The sequence below is a fragment of the Schistocerca cancellata genome, chromosome 4 (assembly GCF_023864275.1).
Source record: "Schistocerca cancellata isolate TAMUIC-IGC-003103 chromosome 4, iqSchCanc2.1, whole genome shotgun sequence".
Lineage (NCBI taxonomy): Eukaryota > Metazoa > Arthropoda > Insecta > Orthoptera > Acrididae > Schistocerca > Schistocerca cancellata.
The window spans coordinates 125,285,743-125,300,422 of NC_064629.1; the positions used below are offsets into that span (position 1 = coordinate 125,285,743).

At 37.3% G+C, this 14,680-nt stretch overlaps 1 protein-coding gene across 4 annotated transcripts in view; it reads left to right on the forward strand.

Moving 5' to 3' along the window:
- LOC126183309 (protein sickie-like) overlaps positions 1 to 14,680 on the forward strand; it is a 701,479-nt gene that overhangs the window by 518,622 nt on the left and 168,177 nt on the right. For all 4 annotated transcript variants that reach the window (XM_049925155.1, XM_049925156.1, XM_049925154.1 and 1 more), the window contains one exon: positions 5,598 to 5,669. In XM_049925155.1, the coding sequence (XP_049781112.1) occupies positions 5,598 to 5,669 (72 nt within the window). The remainder of the gene's footprint in view (positions 1 to 5,597; positions 5,670 to 14,680) is intronic.

The window sequence follows — 14,680 nt, forward strand, 5'->3', positions numbered from 1 at the left end:
GCTGCCTGCAGAGTTCTTGTAGTAGTTCTTCTTTATTTGATGTTATTCCTTCTATGTTGATTGAGATAATTCTTAGCTGGCCCTAAAAAGTGCTTGTATAATATGGGTTTGTCCGGTGTGAAAGGATCGGCCATCATTTATTGATGCACAGGGTACACCCAATTGCTTTTCTCAGTCACAATCTTCGGGGAGGCTCCTTTCATACACCCCTCATTCAGATGTAAGGGGAATTATAAACAAATAGAACAGCCTTCATTGACAATACTTTCTCTTCTAAAAGTCATCAAACTTGTGGCACAAAATGTGTGCGTAACTAGTTTTTGATAATTTTGCTATCTGTCCGTGCTCCTCTTTAGTTGTAAATGCACAGGGAGCTCCACAGTTGTGATATTCTTAAATTCTTGAGGTGTTTTTGATTTTCCAGTCATTAGTACTTTCACTTTTTGGTTGTCAGAAGCATTAGCAGTGCTCAAAATTGTAATGCATTCTTTAGATGACTTGTATGCAGAAGCACGAACTTCACTCTTAAAAGTGAGGGTTCTAGTTGGTAGACATTTCCAATACAGACCATTTTTTGTCTAAATTATAAATGGTCTGCTGTGAAATTCTCTTCTTCCACAAATTTCTGAAAGGAATCAGCTGCTACAACATTTGAACTAAGCCACTCTCCTCGCACAGTAAGTTCACGAATACTATGACGTTGTTTGAAACTGGTTAGCCATCCAAATGAGGCATTAAATTCTCCCTCTAACCCAAGAGCTTCACAGAAAAAAAAATATTTTTTTCAGCACACATCATGCCTTAAACAATGACACTTTCTGCTCATTTTTGGCTAAACTGTTGTAAAAGAACAGCATCTAATACATCAAATGTGGATCTCTGCATGCTTTTTTGTGTGGATGGTCCATAACTAGAACCACATTTCCTGCACTATCTTGTCTTTTCTGCTTAATCTTCTTAATGTTCACAATGATCTGCATTCCAATCTGCACATATTTTTGCAGCAGTTTCCTCCTCAGTTTTTTCAATTAATTTAAGTTTTTGTTTTACTGTCAATGTGCTTCTGTTGTTTCTCCATCATCTCTTTTACAGATTACATGTTGATTAACATCAGAAAATTGAGTCTGTTTTAAATTTACACTGAACAGGCTGGCTGATAATAATGGAAACAGCACTCTGTTGTTATGCAGCAGCCATTTAAACAATGGAAATGGCACTTGTCACATGGTAGGTTGTTTATTGCTATTAGTCAGAGAAAAATATTGGACTTTTTTCATGCAGAAATAATTCACTCACAAAAAATTAGGAGTATGCTGTATTTTGCAGCCGTGACTTACTAAACTGATGGTTAGATAATATTAACACCTGTCAGCAAGTGTGTTTTTGGAATATGGGTAATCAAGTTCTTCTTGAAGTCGGGGTACTTCACTTGTCCTGCATATTCTGCATATCAAGTGGAATAATTTAGTCGTGGCTGGCATTCTCAAGGATCTCAGTAATTTTTAGGATGGTATCTACACAAAGTGCCTTGTTTTGATTTTGATCTTCCAGTGCCCTGTCAAATTATTCCCACAGTATCACATCTCCCATTCATATACTACTTCTTCCCCTTCCATAATATTGCCTTTAAGTTTCTTTCCTTCATATAGTCATTCTACATGTGCCTTCCACCTTTCAGCCTTCCCTCCTTTGCTTAGTACTATCTTGCCATTTGAGCTCTTATATTCATTCACCTGCTTCTTTAATTCTCCTATGTGCAGTGTCCATCTATTTAGTGGTTATGCACAATTCATCAGCTTTGTATTTTTGATTGGCTGTTCCTATTTTGTCATTTGGTAGTTTAAGTTTTAGACCCCTGCTTTCCATTTTGCCAAATTCATTTTCCACATTTTACATTTTCTCCTTTTGTCAATTAAATTAAAAATCCAAGAATTTGCACTGGGCCTTGTCTTTTTGCCTATTTTATCCTCTGCTGTATTCACTGTTTCATCTGTGAAAGCTCTCCATCCATCTTCAATTATATTCAGCACAGGAAGTTGCCACCCAAGTTAGTGTACACCCCAGTGGAGTGATTCAAACATTCAACCAATATTGTAAGACACAAAACATGAATAAGTAGCCTGTGGTTAAAAACATCAGCTGATGTCCCTACCTACAAATTAAGCTTTTAGGTAGCACCAAATAAAATGCAACAGAATTGCACTCTGCCTTTTTTTGGGACAACCAGGAGGGCTGTCAACCCACAGCATGCAGTCGTCACACACTCCAATTTTTCCTCTAGTCATCCATTATGAAAAACAATTCAAACCTTCCAGCACTGGTGTGCAAAGAAGATTGTACCTTGAATGGAGTTCAGATTGATGATGTCATGTTCTCTTCACTGATGAGATGTCTATTTGTCTGATTTTTTATGATCACCATGGAAGAGTTGTGGAAGCTTCGAGGCACCATTGCATATCTCAGACATGCAGTCCTGCATGTTCAACAGGTAGTTGGGTCAATCATATTTTGATTTGGTATCGTGTATGGTTGGTTGTTGGACATCTACCATTTTTGTAGAGGGTAGTTTGATGGCTTTACAGTATCGTAGTTTGATGGCTTTACAATATCGGGACTGTTGTATACTCTGACCTTTCAGTGATGGTTTTATCGTTTGAGAGGTATACTGCATCCACCTCATTGTCAACTTCTTCCAGGAGACAGGAATAAACAAAAATCTGTGGTATCTATTGATGTGTACCTAATTGAGCATGTTTGAGACCAGTTGAAACTTGAAATGTGTTACTGCAGGAACCTGTCACACCACTGGATAACCTCATGGTTTAGGGGATGGGCGCTCTGTTGAAAAGTGGGACAGGCTCCAGCAGCGAAGTCTGAACTGCTTTGTGAACAGTATTCTGAGGATGATCCCACCATTTTATAAAGCTCAGGATAGAGTAACATGGTATGGAATGTTACTTAGCTTCAGATTTCGGCTTCAAAGATGTGCACTCAGTGAATGTACTTCCAGTATTTTGCTTAATATTTTGCGATAATCCTATTTTTCTAGTTTCTTGAGCTTTATTCTTTAAGTCTCTGCTTTCCTTGAATCTAAGCCAATGCACTTCCACAGATATGCAATAGATGTAGAACGTTTTTCGAACATTTTAGTGCAGAACAAAAAGTATTTGATGTTTTCTGAAAGCCAAGAGAACAGAGTAGATTATGCAAAGAGAAAGGCTAATTTTGTTTCTTTAGTTGTATATTTTAGAAGGTTTTTAACTGTCTTGAAGGGGGAGTGGTCAGTGATTGTCACCTGGTTAATGAAACGTTTCACAGTGGTACCCTTATCGATTTTTTCATGACAGGTATAAAATGTTGTGCCGGTTGCTTTATCAGTCACCCTGACAAGCCACCTTTTTGATCATTATGTGCACACTGACACTGAGTTCGTCAGTTTTAAACGTATCATTCAGAAACAAGAGAACGTGAAGCACACAGTGTCCATTTAATTGAATGAAGCGAACATATTCCGTACACTTAAATATTATTTACGTTTCATAAACGTAATTTTACGTGGATTTTATTTTTTATAAATTGGTAATACGTAATGGTGTTAGTCACGAAGGAGCATCAGAAACCTTAATTGATAAAGTTCTTCTGCGACGCATTAGTTGTAAACTCGGTAGTTCATGAGACAAGGCTTAGTCTAAAGCAACTATAGGATAATGATAATTGCATAACACCAGCAAAAAGCCTGTTCTTAAACGTTGTTACCATGAACAGCTCCTTACAGCTCGTTTATTGATTCTCTCAATTGGTATAGCGCAGAGGCGATCAATACCGAGGTAACTTATGACGTCACGCAGTGGGCAATGGGTATGCCAGAGTGCATGGTACGAGTGCTTCTTTTCGGATCTCCTGAATGAAAGCGTGGTTGTTTATGGCTAATGTTCTGTCAATACATTCTGTCGGACAGTACAGTTGGCTATCCTGTTAGAATGTCCTGTCACGAACTGTGTACAGCGCCTGTTGGCACCACTGGCTCTATTTCGCTGGTCTTTCGGATAGTACAGTTGACACTTGGGCCTCGTACATTGTTGGGAATCTAAAGTAATGGAACTAATGGAGGTAAGGTTCCTTGCGGAGTGCCATTGATAACTCTTTGTTGACGCTTAGATCTGATGTGGCAGTGTAAAACGAAGTTCACAAAAATCGCTTTGTCAACAGGATCGACTTTGTGATGTATTTATTGCTGTTGAGCAGTCTGTGCGCGAGAAGCGTTTCAGGTCATTAACTTTAATTTAATAATTTATAGCTGCTCAGTTTACACAAATGAGTGAATATCTAATTTAGGTAAATGACGCTTATATGTATAACTAATAAATCTAAAGGAAACTGCTGATATGGATCTCATTAAAAGATCGCTAGCTCTAAAAACGGCGGCAATGTATCGAAAGCATTTGAAGAGATTTGTTTGCGGAAACAAATCCATTGTGAGCGAAAGCTATTGATTTGCTAATACGTGTCTGATGAGGCTATTTGGTTCGCTCGTTTTTGTGGGGCGTAATAAGTAAGTAAGGAACATGACGTATTCCAGAGGAAAGAAATTTTATTGCAATTATAATTCCCAAATAACTTATTTTTCCTTATTTTCTGAGCGATTGGAGGGTACCTTGTACTTGCTTACCGGTGCCAACTTTGTTATCTCGCTGTGGCTGTGAGTGAGGTACGGTAATTTTTTGTGAAGTAGATGAAATGTATCAGTTTACACAGGCTCTGTACATGCGAAAGCCATATACGAGGAAAAAATTAAGATTAATAGCTGCATAAAGTCACGAACGTGACGTATTTGTTTTAGGAAGCGCCGAAGATTTTTCTGAAGAATTTGTATCATTTGGATGCTTAATGACAATAGATGAGAACCATGGATCCCTGTAATTTTCTTTCTCCGAGATCCCGTTGTTTTTCCACGATTTCCAATAAAAGAAGAGAGAAATTGCATCGCCTTCAGTATAATCGCACTTAATTGTATTACTGCCCCATAATCATCGGAAGAGGGGGGGGGGGGGGGCAGACATAGAGCGTTTTGGCGGAAAGTGTTTAATGTTTCTCATGTAAACTCGTTCGTAAGAAGACTGAAGAACATGCGGTTAAGACACTACAAGTTGTAACTCATTTTTCCTTCTGATCTGCAAGCAAGTCAATTGTTACTAATACTATTTGTTCGTATTTTAGGGATAAATCTTTTTGAATCCAACAGACCATTGACAGGATTATAAATTAAGAGGAAAGTCCTTTACCAAAATCAGTTAGTGACAGGTTTGTGGGAAACTTCCCTTCTTTCTGATATGAGTTGAACGATTGTAAATTCTCTTCTGTGCACATGTAAGGTAGCACGTATTTCATCCTTCATACTAAAATCATGTACATAAGTAACTGTGCCACCTAACTTATGTAGTGGACTGCTTGTGTAACAATTTGCATCATGTTTGATAAGTAAGTGTAAATTTATACATATGTTTACATTTGCAGTAACTGATAAACATTTTTCTTGTGTGGTTACATATGCTGTCATCACTTGTTTAATTTAATTTTTTCTTCTTTTTTTTCCCCAGATTCGAAGCACCAAACACGAACTCACGAAATTGTAATACTGAGGCAGCCTCTAACAGGGGCAAGCCTAAGAGGTGAGTCTAGTTTTATTTTTCCCCTTTATTATTAAATTGTAGGTTATTTGTACACAGTGGGAGTAATTTTTGTTTTAGATTAATTTCAGAGTACTAATAACTGATTTCTGATAAGTAGATTTATCGTGGGTGCAAAAATGTATATATATAATGTAAAGGTATAAAAAAGTTGCAACAAGATGAAAAAGGTACTAAGTCTAAATTCGGAAATAGATCATGGAATTGACTATACATCATTAAATCACAAACCTCCAAAGGGAATTTACTCAGACATTGAAAATCCAGTGAACCACATCTCTGAACACATTGGTCTACTTCAGTCACTCATTCAGAAAACTGCTGAAACAAGTGCCATTCAGTATAGTATTTTTGAGTCTCCATTTATAGTCACATGCAAATGTCTGTAAACAGAAGAGGAATGTTGTACATCGTCAGACATGAGAGGTGCATTGTGTTCAAATGGTAATCAATATCCTCCATTTCAAGGTTTTTGACTAATACTTGCTGGCACTTACTTCTTCAGATAGGTTAAAATTCATTCTTCACATATCTCAAAATGGCCCACTGTGCGTTTCTCTCAAAACACTCCTCCAATTTTCACGAAGTTGTTCTCTCAGGAAGGGGTTTCCATGGTGAAAGGCATGAAGTTAATCGTGCAGTTCTTGTTTAGCTGATACTTCTTAAGCATTTCTAACACTCTAAAAAAATCATGTAGCAAAGCCTCTGAAATATTCAAAAAACATGAACATTATTACAGCAAAACACTGCAGCTTGCAACTAAATATGCCATCTAGTGACGCTGAGGGAAGTTGGTAAATAAATTCATGTAATCTATATGTACTTGTGTATTCTAACAGAAACTGTTTTGAAGATTTACTTAATGCAAGAAACAAATTCATTCACTTATGATTATTCATCATTTTGATGGCTCACAGACTTGATGAATAGGTGCATGATGTGGGTCATGTGTTTTAAGTTACAGGGCATAAGTCTTCAGATTACAAAATGTTAAATGTTCTGGAAGCACTAGCCACACTCTAGCATATTTCACTCCTTAAAACTATAGCAAAAGACATGCATTGTTGAAACTTTCATCCTGGTGGCCTTATGTCTTGTCAAAAAGCAAGTTAACAATAGCATTATTTTCACTTGTTTTCCATCAGGGTTCCCACTAAAATATTCAGTACATGCCTGTTCTGCCTGTCAGTAATTTTATTAGAATAAAATGCATTGGAACATCAACTGCTACTTGATTGAACTTTGACACGCTTTGATCATAGAAAGGCTGACGATATAAAGTTCTTTCTTAGTCTCATTGCAAATAGACTTTCTGGTATATGTACCAAGATATACTTTCATAATGGCATTGTTGAACTTGAAAAGAGGAATACCACATGCTAGAAATGCCACTGCCATGTGATAAATCACTCATTTCTACTTTTTTAACATGAAGATGTCACTGCCTTACTAATAAACTGCTGTCTCATGATACTGTTGCTGTGTTGTTGTTCCTTATTCTTGGCACAGTTTGTGCTTTCTGCATGTAGCTGAACACTATTTATTGGTGCTTATCATCAACTGTGAATGGGGCATTACAAATGTTGCATCTAACAACAGATCTGTCACTCCAAATACCACACCTCCTTAACTGTTTTAACAGTGTTGTACATTCTTCTTCTTTGGCAGCTTAGATGCAGACAAAAAAGAAAAATTACATCAGCAGAAGGTAATACAGGTTGCACAAGCTACATTCATCACTGCGTATGATGTTTTGAACCTGAAACTGCTTTTTTGCTCATGAAGGGGTCATGAGACAGGCACCCTGCAAACAGTGGATGCAGCAGCCATTTGTAAACAAATGTACTTGAGAAGAGGGCTGCCTTGTCAAGAATTTTAGTGATTTCATAATTAATTCATGTAAATAATAAAAATGTGCAGCAGATGATCTTATAGACTTGCAAGTGCCAAAAAAGACGTCCTTTGATACTGGAGATATCCAGTGGGATTGTATGAGCATTTCAGAGGAAGAAACTGAAATAGTCCGAAACGCAACGGCATGAGAAATTATTCAGTATGCGTGGAGGCACTGTGTCACCTCCTTTGAGGATTTGATCTTTTGCACATGCATGCATGCGCGCGCACACACACACACACACACACACACACACACACACACACACACACAGAGTGTGAAAGGACTTCATAATAGTGGTTAAAGAAAACTGTGGTCTTACCACAAGATATATGAAAGTCAATAGCATTGACATGCATTAATGAGTGTGGATACAAAAAAATGTAAACAGTGGTGTAACCATATTTATGCAAACTGTTTGGCTCCTATTACTTGCATTCATTTTATTAAAAAAACATTGCATATTGTACATGGAGAAGAAGTGATTGATTATTCTTATTTTATTTTCTTGTGACAACACTCACAAAAACATTCCAGAATGCAGTTATGAAATCCAACCAGCCAGTGCTTATCATCAGACTTTTCATAGATAAAATAGAAGAGACAACAATAATCTCTTTTTTTATGTATAGAAAGTCTGACGCTGACCACTGGTTGAACAAAACTGGTAACTGCGTTTCAAAATGCTTTTGTAACTTTTGTCCCAAGAAAATAAAAGAAAACATTAGTTTTTACATTACCCATTGTTTCCAAGCACCTTCAAATTTATGTCAAACATGATAAATTACTGTATCATTTATTGCACCCTTCTACAGGCATTTGAAGCAGGAGTCACACATTCTTGTGCATAATATGCATTGATGAGCCAGAACTTGATGACCACCTGTTTAATAGCATGTTGGTGCACCTTTGGAACACAGTACAGCACAATTCTGTGTGCCATAGATAGAATAAATTCTTGACGGTTTTCCAAAGCTATATAACACCAGATGTCTAGTTTCTGGGTGTAGTGCTGGCACCCGATAGTGTCCTAGATGTGTTTCATTGACTTCAGATTGGAAGAATTTAGTGGTCAAGACATCAAAGTGAGTACACTGTCATGCTCCTCAAAACATTGTAGCTTGACTCTGGCTTTGTGGCACTAACAGTTTTAGTGCTGGAAGATGCTGTCACTAATGAGGAAGACATTAAACATTAAGGGATGCAGGTGGTCTGCAATAATGTTCGTGAAGTCCAAAGCTGCCATAGTGTCTTTGATTACTATGACAGATCCCATGGAAGCCCAGGCGAATATCTCCCATAACATGATAACACTGTTCCCATTGGCCTAAGTTCATGGCATTGCGCGTTTTTCAAGAAATTTACATAATTGATAATGATGATGGGTCAACATGGAAGCATGTAGGGATCATCTGCTGCGGAGTGCCATTTCCAACAGTGTGTGCTGAACGGTATTCTCTGAAACACTTGTGCTTGCAGCAGTATTGTACTCAGTCATGAGATCTGCCACAGTTTGTTACCGATCCTGCTTCACAGAACGGACAAACATCCAATCTCCACATTTTGTTATGCGGTATGGATACTCAGCATCTTGTCGCCTAGTTGTGGTTTCACTATATTTTAACCATTTTCCATAGATTCTCACAACAGTAGCAAACAGTCGACCAGCTACGCTCATGTCATTGGAGTTCTCCAGTTGTGGCCCATATTGTTGCTAGAATGGTTCCCCATTTGTCTCTGCTCCACTTTTGTGCTTTCCTTACAGTGTCAGGTGCCCACAATATCATCAGACAACATTCAGTCTCGTAGTTGGCAGTGCTCATAATTGTTTTGCCTTATCGGCATATGCATACAGTGAAACATGGATATTGTAAAATAATCTTTCTTTTTCCATTTAATTGATGGATACTCGTGCCTGAAAAGGCATCTGGAAATTGTCATTTCATCTGAGGGAGATGATAGTTTCTGATAACACTATTCTGGTATTTGTTCTTGAAATTTTATGACATAGTAACTAATGAGAAGTATGAGATTTGCACAAAACTAGACATCCTTGAAATGTTGTAAAGTGAAGCCCCAGATAACAAAACAGTGCAAAAATGAAGCAGGTTGCGCTATGGGACTTCTCAACAATCACTTATTGATTACCCCCTTCCCATTTATCCACAACTTTTTAAACATTTTGAGATTTTTTTTATACTGATAAAAACATTTTTTTTTTTTTTTTGTAGGAGTATTGAATGAAATGACAACAAAGAATATACAAGCCTTTTTTTGAAGAACAGGAGGGATGACTGCTACTGCGACTTTAATATTCACTTGATATGTCATCCATAATACTTGTGTAGGATCAAGGGTGCTCATACGATAGTTTGGGGGGGGGGGGGGGGAGAAGAATTTTTAATATTGTGGCAGACAAATGACAACTTGTAAGTAGGCATAAAAAGGTTCCAGTTCTGATCCTTTTTTTATTTTTATTTTTGTAATCTGCATAATATTGACTTTTAAATCATTTTCTTGAAAGAAAAACACCTGCCTAAACTATATTTTTTCCTTTCTGTGAGAGCTAGGGGACATAATTGTGTGTATTTTCAGGACCTGCTCTATTTCATAAAGCTTAATTCATTCACATGTACCCATCTTGATATTGCTAATTTCACAAATATTATGTCATAGTTGTGCTATAAATTTCTTATTTGTTTTATTACTTGTTTTCTAGTTCATTTATTGAAGGCTCCAGTTTTGCCACTCTACATCAGTGGATGTAATTTTAGAGCATTTGCTATCAGGCTTGTCTGGGTTGTTTAGTAGTTAAATGAACCCCAGACCCATAACACTGTTCATGCTTCCGCAAATCTGAATAGGTATACTGAAGTCTAGCAAGGAAAGCATTTCTGTAAAAGAGAAATTTATTAACACCGAATGTAAATTTATAAGTTAGGAAGTGTATTCTGTAGGTATTTGTTCAAAGAGTGGCCTCGTGTGGAGGCGAAACATTGACAATAAACATTTCAGGCAAAAAGAGAATAGGAACATTTGGTACTGAATTGAATTTGGAATAAAAGTATTTTATTGCACAACATCACTGAAAGAAGGGATTGATCTGTGGGCCACATCCTGAGGTATAAGGGAATGGTCAATTCGGTGAATTTATTTATTTTTTTCTTTGTGTGTGTGTGTGGGGGGGGGGGGGGGGTGTTAGTGTGAAAGATAAGAATTGCACAAGGAGAACAAGGCTGGATGACAGTAAGTGGGTTCAAATGTATATAACTTGCAGTAGTTAAGCAGAGATGAAGAGGCTAGCACAAGATGAAGAGTTTTGAAAACTGCATCAAACCAGTTTGTGTACTGAAGATGACAACAACAACAACAGCAACAACAACAACAACAACAACAACAATAGTAGTCTGTAATAATTTCAACAATAAGGATTATTTCCATGGTAATGGATACAGTGACACAGTGTCTCAGAACTTAATTATTTGCACTATCATCTATGGCTGTCACCCTCATGATAATAGCTAGTAAAATAGCAGCAATTGTGTTACACGAAGCCTGCAGGTTTAGGTGATGCAGTCAGTACTTTTATTTTGAGGGATTTGTGTCTTAAAAAGTGACTGCTTAATTTAATGGGCCCACTAAATATGGAACATTTTATTTTACAAGTATTTCCCTTGTCTTTTCATCAAATACTGTCAAAAACAAATATATTTTAATGACTAGTGTATTTGTTGGTATGTTTTGCACTGCTATTCTGTGCAGCATTGTCTAAATACTATGCTAAAATGTGTAATGCTGTTTATTTTCTCTATATTTCTATAGGGTGTCAGTAACAGAATATTAACATCTTGTTTTCAGTGGATCTTATATTAGTAGGTCCTACATCCTCCCTCTTGTTTGGGGGATAGCTGACCTAGAATTTTATCATTGTCCCCAGACTACACAATTGAGATTGTTTTACGAGGCAAGTAATTTAATAAGCACCAACAGTGGCATGGATTGGCAAGTTACTGTAGTATCTGCCAGTAGTAATTTATAATTACAGCTGTATCTTTAGGTGATCAGTAATGTGCAGTGTATATATTTTTGACATATGGAAAGAAAGAAAAAAAAGGTGATGTGTCCCTTATCACAAAATAGGCAATGAGTTGTTTTTTTATATTGATTATGTAAATGTTTTGTGCAAAGTAAAAATAGTTTCAAAAATGAGTGACAGAAGTATTTGGTTAGATTTTGATTCTACATTAATCTGATTTGTGGTGTCATGTTGCTCAGTTTTCAGTGTCAAACTGTAATATTACTGTCTTGTGTAACTTGAAATATTGCTCTTATGCACTTCTTGGTATTGTGTAAAATACCAAGTATACTGGTGGGAAGCAGACAGTTATTCAACTCCATTTTATGGAGTAAATATGTCAAATGAAAGTCTTTATCAAGGCTAGATGTAGTGTGGTACAGTGTTAGCATGTCTTCTGGAGGGTGACAATTTTTTTTCTGATGTGCTTGAGTAATACTGTTGAGCTCAGAGGCTCACTGCTCTGTTAAACAGAATAGGGGACAATCCATGCCAGATCTGATGACAGAGTACAATGCTGGTGCAGGCCAAGTATTTCCAAGCACACTGTGTACTGCATGCCACTGAACATGGGTCTCCACTGGGAGCAATCTCTATGTGCTCTGTTGTTGTCCCAACAACTCATCAGTTGCAATTGTGGTGTTCATGGGAACATCGAGACTGTACTGTGAGTTAATGCAAATGAATCATATTTCATGTTACATAAGGTTGATGGTTGTGTCCTGATATGCCATCATCCTAATGAACAATTACTTGAAAACTGCACCATGCCATGCAAGCAAGTTCTTGGTGGCAACAGAATACACTTCCAGAGGACCTATGGTAATAATCGAAGACACCGTACCATCTGTGAACTCTGTGGTTATTGAAAACCACTTGCATTCCTTAATGCTTGATGTCTTCTGTGATGGCAATCCCATCTTCCAAAAGAATAAATGTCCACATCACAAGGCCAGAATTGTGCTACAGTGGTTTGAAGAGCATGTGATAGTGATTTTATGCTGAAATGTGAACAATAAAGTTTGTCTGTTGTGAACCCAGACTCATCTGTGTACTATTGGGTCCCATCTCCATGCCAACAAACGATCATCCTGTAATTTACGGGAATTGTATGATGTGTGTGCAGACATCTGGTGCACAGTACAAAGTAGTTGCCGAATTTATGCCATAAGAATCACTGCTGTGTTACGTTCAAGAAGTGGACCAACATGTTATTCTGCAGGGGGTCATAACGTTTTGGCTTCTCTTATGATTCAGACCTTTCATTAACAAGTATCCCTTTATGGTTCATTCTTGTTTAATCAAAATTTTGGAAAGAGTAATTTTAATGCCTTTTGTGTGCTAGATATTTGGGAAATGAGTGACCTTAATGCTTGATCACAATTATTCCATCATGATATGTGAAAACAAATTTAGTAAGTTAGACAAAATGGATAAGATAATTAACAGTGCAGTATTTCATCTCCTCGTGATTACTGATGGGGAAAAATGAATATAAGTTATTCACTTGAATGGCTGAATAGCCTCATAGTCAGACTTTTCTTGAACAATTTTGTATCAATGATAGGTAAAAGAAAAATTGCATTCCAAAACATTAGTTATTCAAATGGTAGAGGAACAAAACTAAATGACAAATTTCTATGTATCAGTCCAGATTGTTGTAGGCTCCTTCTTGTTATCAACTTCAGTGTTTTCTAAACTGTTAAAAAATCCTTGAAAGTCCTTAACTAATGTTCATCATTAGAAAGAGTGGAAAAAACTTTGTCATTAAAATAGTTACTGTGTCAATTAAAATGGAGTTTATGTAAATACAAATGTGTGTTCACTGTAAATTAACACAAATACAATTATAAGTTATTGTAGAACTGCATAACAAGGCAATAATCATGTGGTAGCCATGGTGAATTAGTGCCAACAGTCAGTGTATTGAGAATCCACAGATTTATCCCCACTACCTGTTTATCTCCAGTGAAAACAGATTGGGCTGCCTGCAATAAGAGAACATGAATTACAAGGTGTAACAGGATTTTGAGTACTTGAGTGCTCGTTCATTTCATTTCCAAAGGCATGTGCATGTGCATTCAACAGTAATTTATTCATGGAGTGATAAGTGAATATGGTAAGCTGTTTTAAAGAAATTGCAAAATACTGTGCACAATGTAGGGGATGGGTATTAAATGTTTCTGTTTTGACAGTGAGGTGTTCTTCAACATGTACTGAATTTAACTATGCTTAAGAATTCATTCAAGGTGCCAGAGACAACAGAAAACACCTTCAACTGATAAATGACAGCATTGGTTGTTTTGAGCTGATATTTGGATTAAAGTATGCTGCAGATCATGTGAAGCCCTGGAATTTGGTTATTATAAAGACAAAATGGTTCAAATGGCTCTGAGCACTATGGGACTTAACTTCTAAGGTCATCAGTCCCCTAGAACTTAGAACTACTTAAACCTAACTAACCTAAGGACATCACACACATCCATGCCCGAGGCAGGATTCGAACCTGCGACCGTAGCGGCCACGCGGTTCCAGACTGTAGCGCCTTAAACCGCTTGGCCACACTGGCCGGCTTATAAAGACAAATGCACCAGATCATTTTGGTAGTATCTTATGTTAGGCATTTTCTTAAAAGCACAGTTTAGATTTACTGAGCTGTTTATTAATCCAGTTGATGATGATCCCTGTATATAACTGCTTGAAAACCACTTGCACCAAAGGATTTTACACATCTTGGTTATAGGACACAAGCAAAACAGTGTACGTGCTCATAGGATTCAATCCACTACCCTTGTCTGCAGTGTTGTTAGGGCACATGAAGCAAAAGCTGTTACCATTTTGGTGCCTCCTGTGTTACTTGGGACCACACTGATGTTACTGTGTCTTCCATTGCATCTGACCTGGCCAGTTTGTCTTCACTTTCATATGAATAGAGTACTGTGCCAGGGTCCTGAATCTCTCAGGGGAAGGCAGATGGTTGATAGTGACCATGTGGCTGTTTCCTCATGCATTACTAACAACTAC